At 39.4% G+C, this 312-nt stretch overlaps 1 protein-coding gene across 1 annotated transcript in view; it reads left to right on the top strand.

Moving 5' to 3' along the window:
* LOC119592994 (voltage-dependent calcium channel type A subunit alpha-1-like) overlaps positions 1–312 on the top strand; it is a gene marked incomplete in the record, with an annotated part of 154,497 nt that overhangs the window by 81,808 nt on the left and 72,377 nt on the right. Inside the window, 1 exon segment of the mRNA XM_037941881.1 lies at positions 53–180. Within this exon segment, the coding sequence (XP_037797809.1) occupies positions 53–180 (128 nt within the window).

The raw sequence follows: 312 nt of genomic DNA, 5'->3' as shown, positions 1-312 counted from the left end.
CTACCTCCGGAAAACAAGACTATATATCTAAAGCCGCCCCTCCTCTCCTCAGATTTGGCATCAGGCGAACCGTAAAACAACAGTGGTTCTACTGGTTCGTTATCATCCTGGTGTTCCTCAACACAGCTTGCGTGGCTGCCGAACATTACGGCCAACCCGACTGGCTCACTAAATTTTTGTGTAAGGAACCCCCGCTTCTTATGACCTGCTGTTGTTGTTTTTAATTTCGTATAAAAAAAAAAATAATAATTTTATTTAGAAATTTGTCTTCGTAGTTAATTAATTAATGGGGTAAATGAATATTATGTTTCG

This window comes from Penaeus monodon, chromosome 31 (genome assembly GCF_015228065.2).
Source record: "Penaeus monodon isolate SGIC_2016 chromosome 31, NSTDA_Pmon_1, whole genome shotgun sequence".
Lineage (NCBI taxonomy): Eukaryota > Metazoa > Arthropoda > Malacostraca > Decapoda > Penaeidae > Penaeus > Penaeus monodon.
Note: the sequence above shows the minus strand (reverse complement) of the source record. Positions and strands in the feature narration are given on the sequence as shown.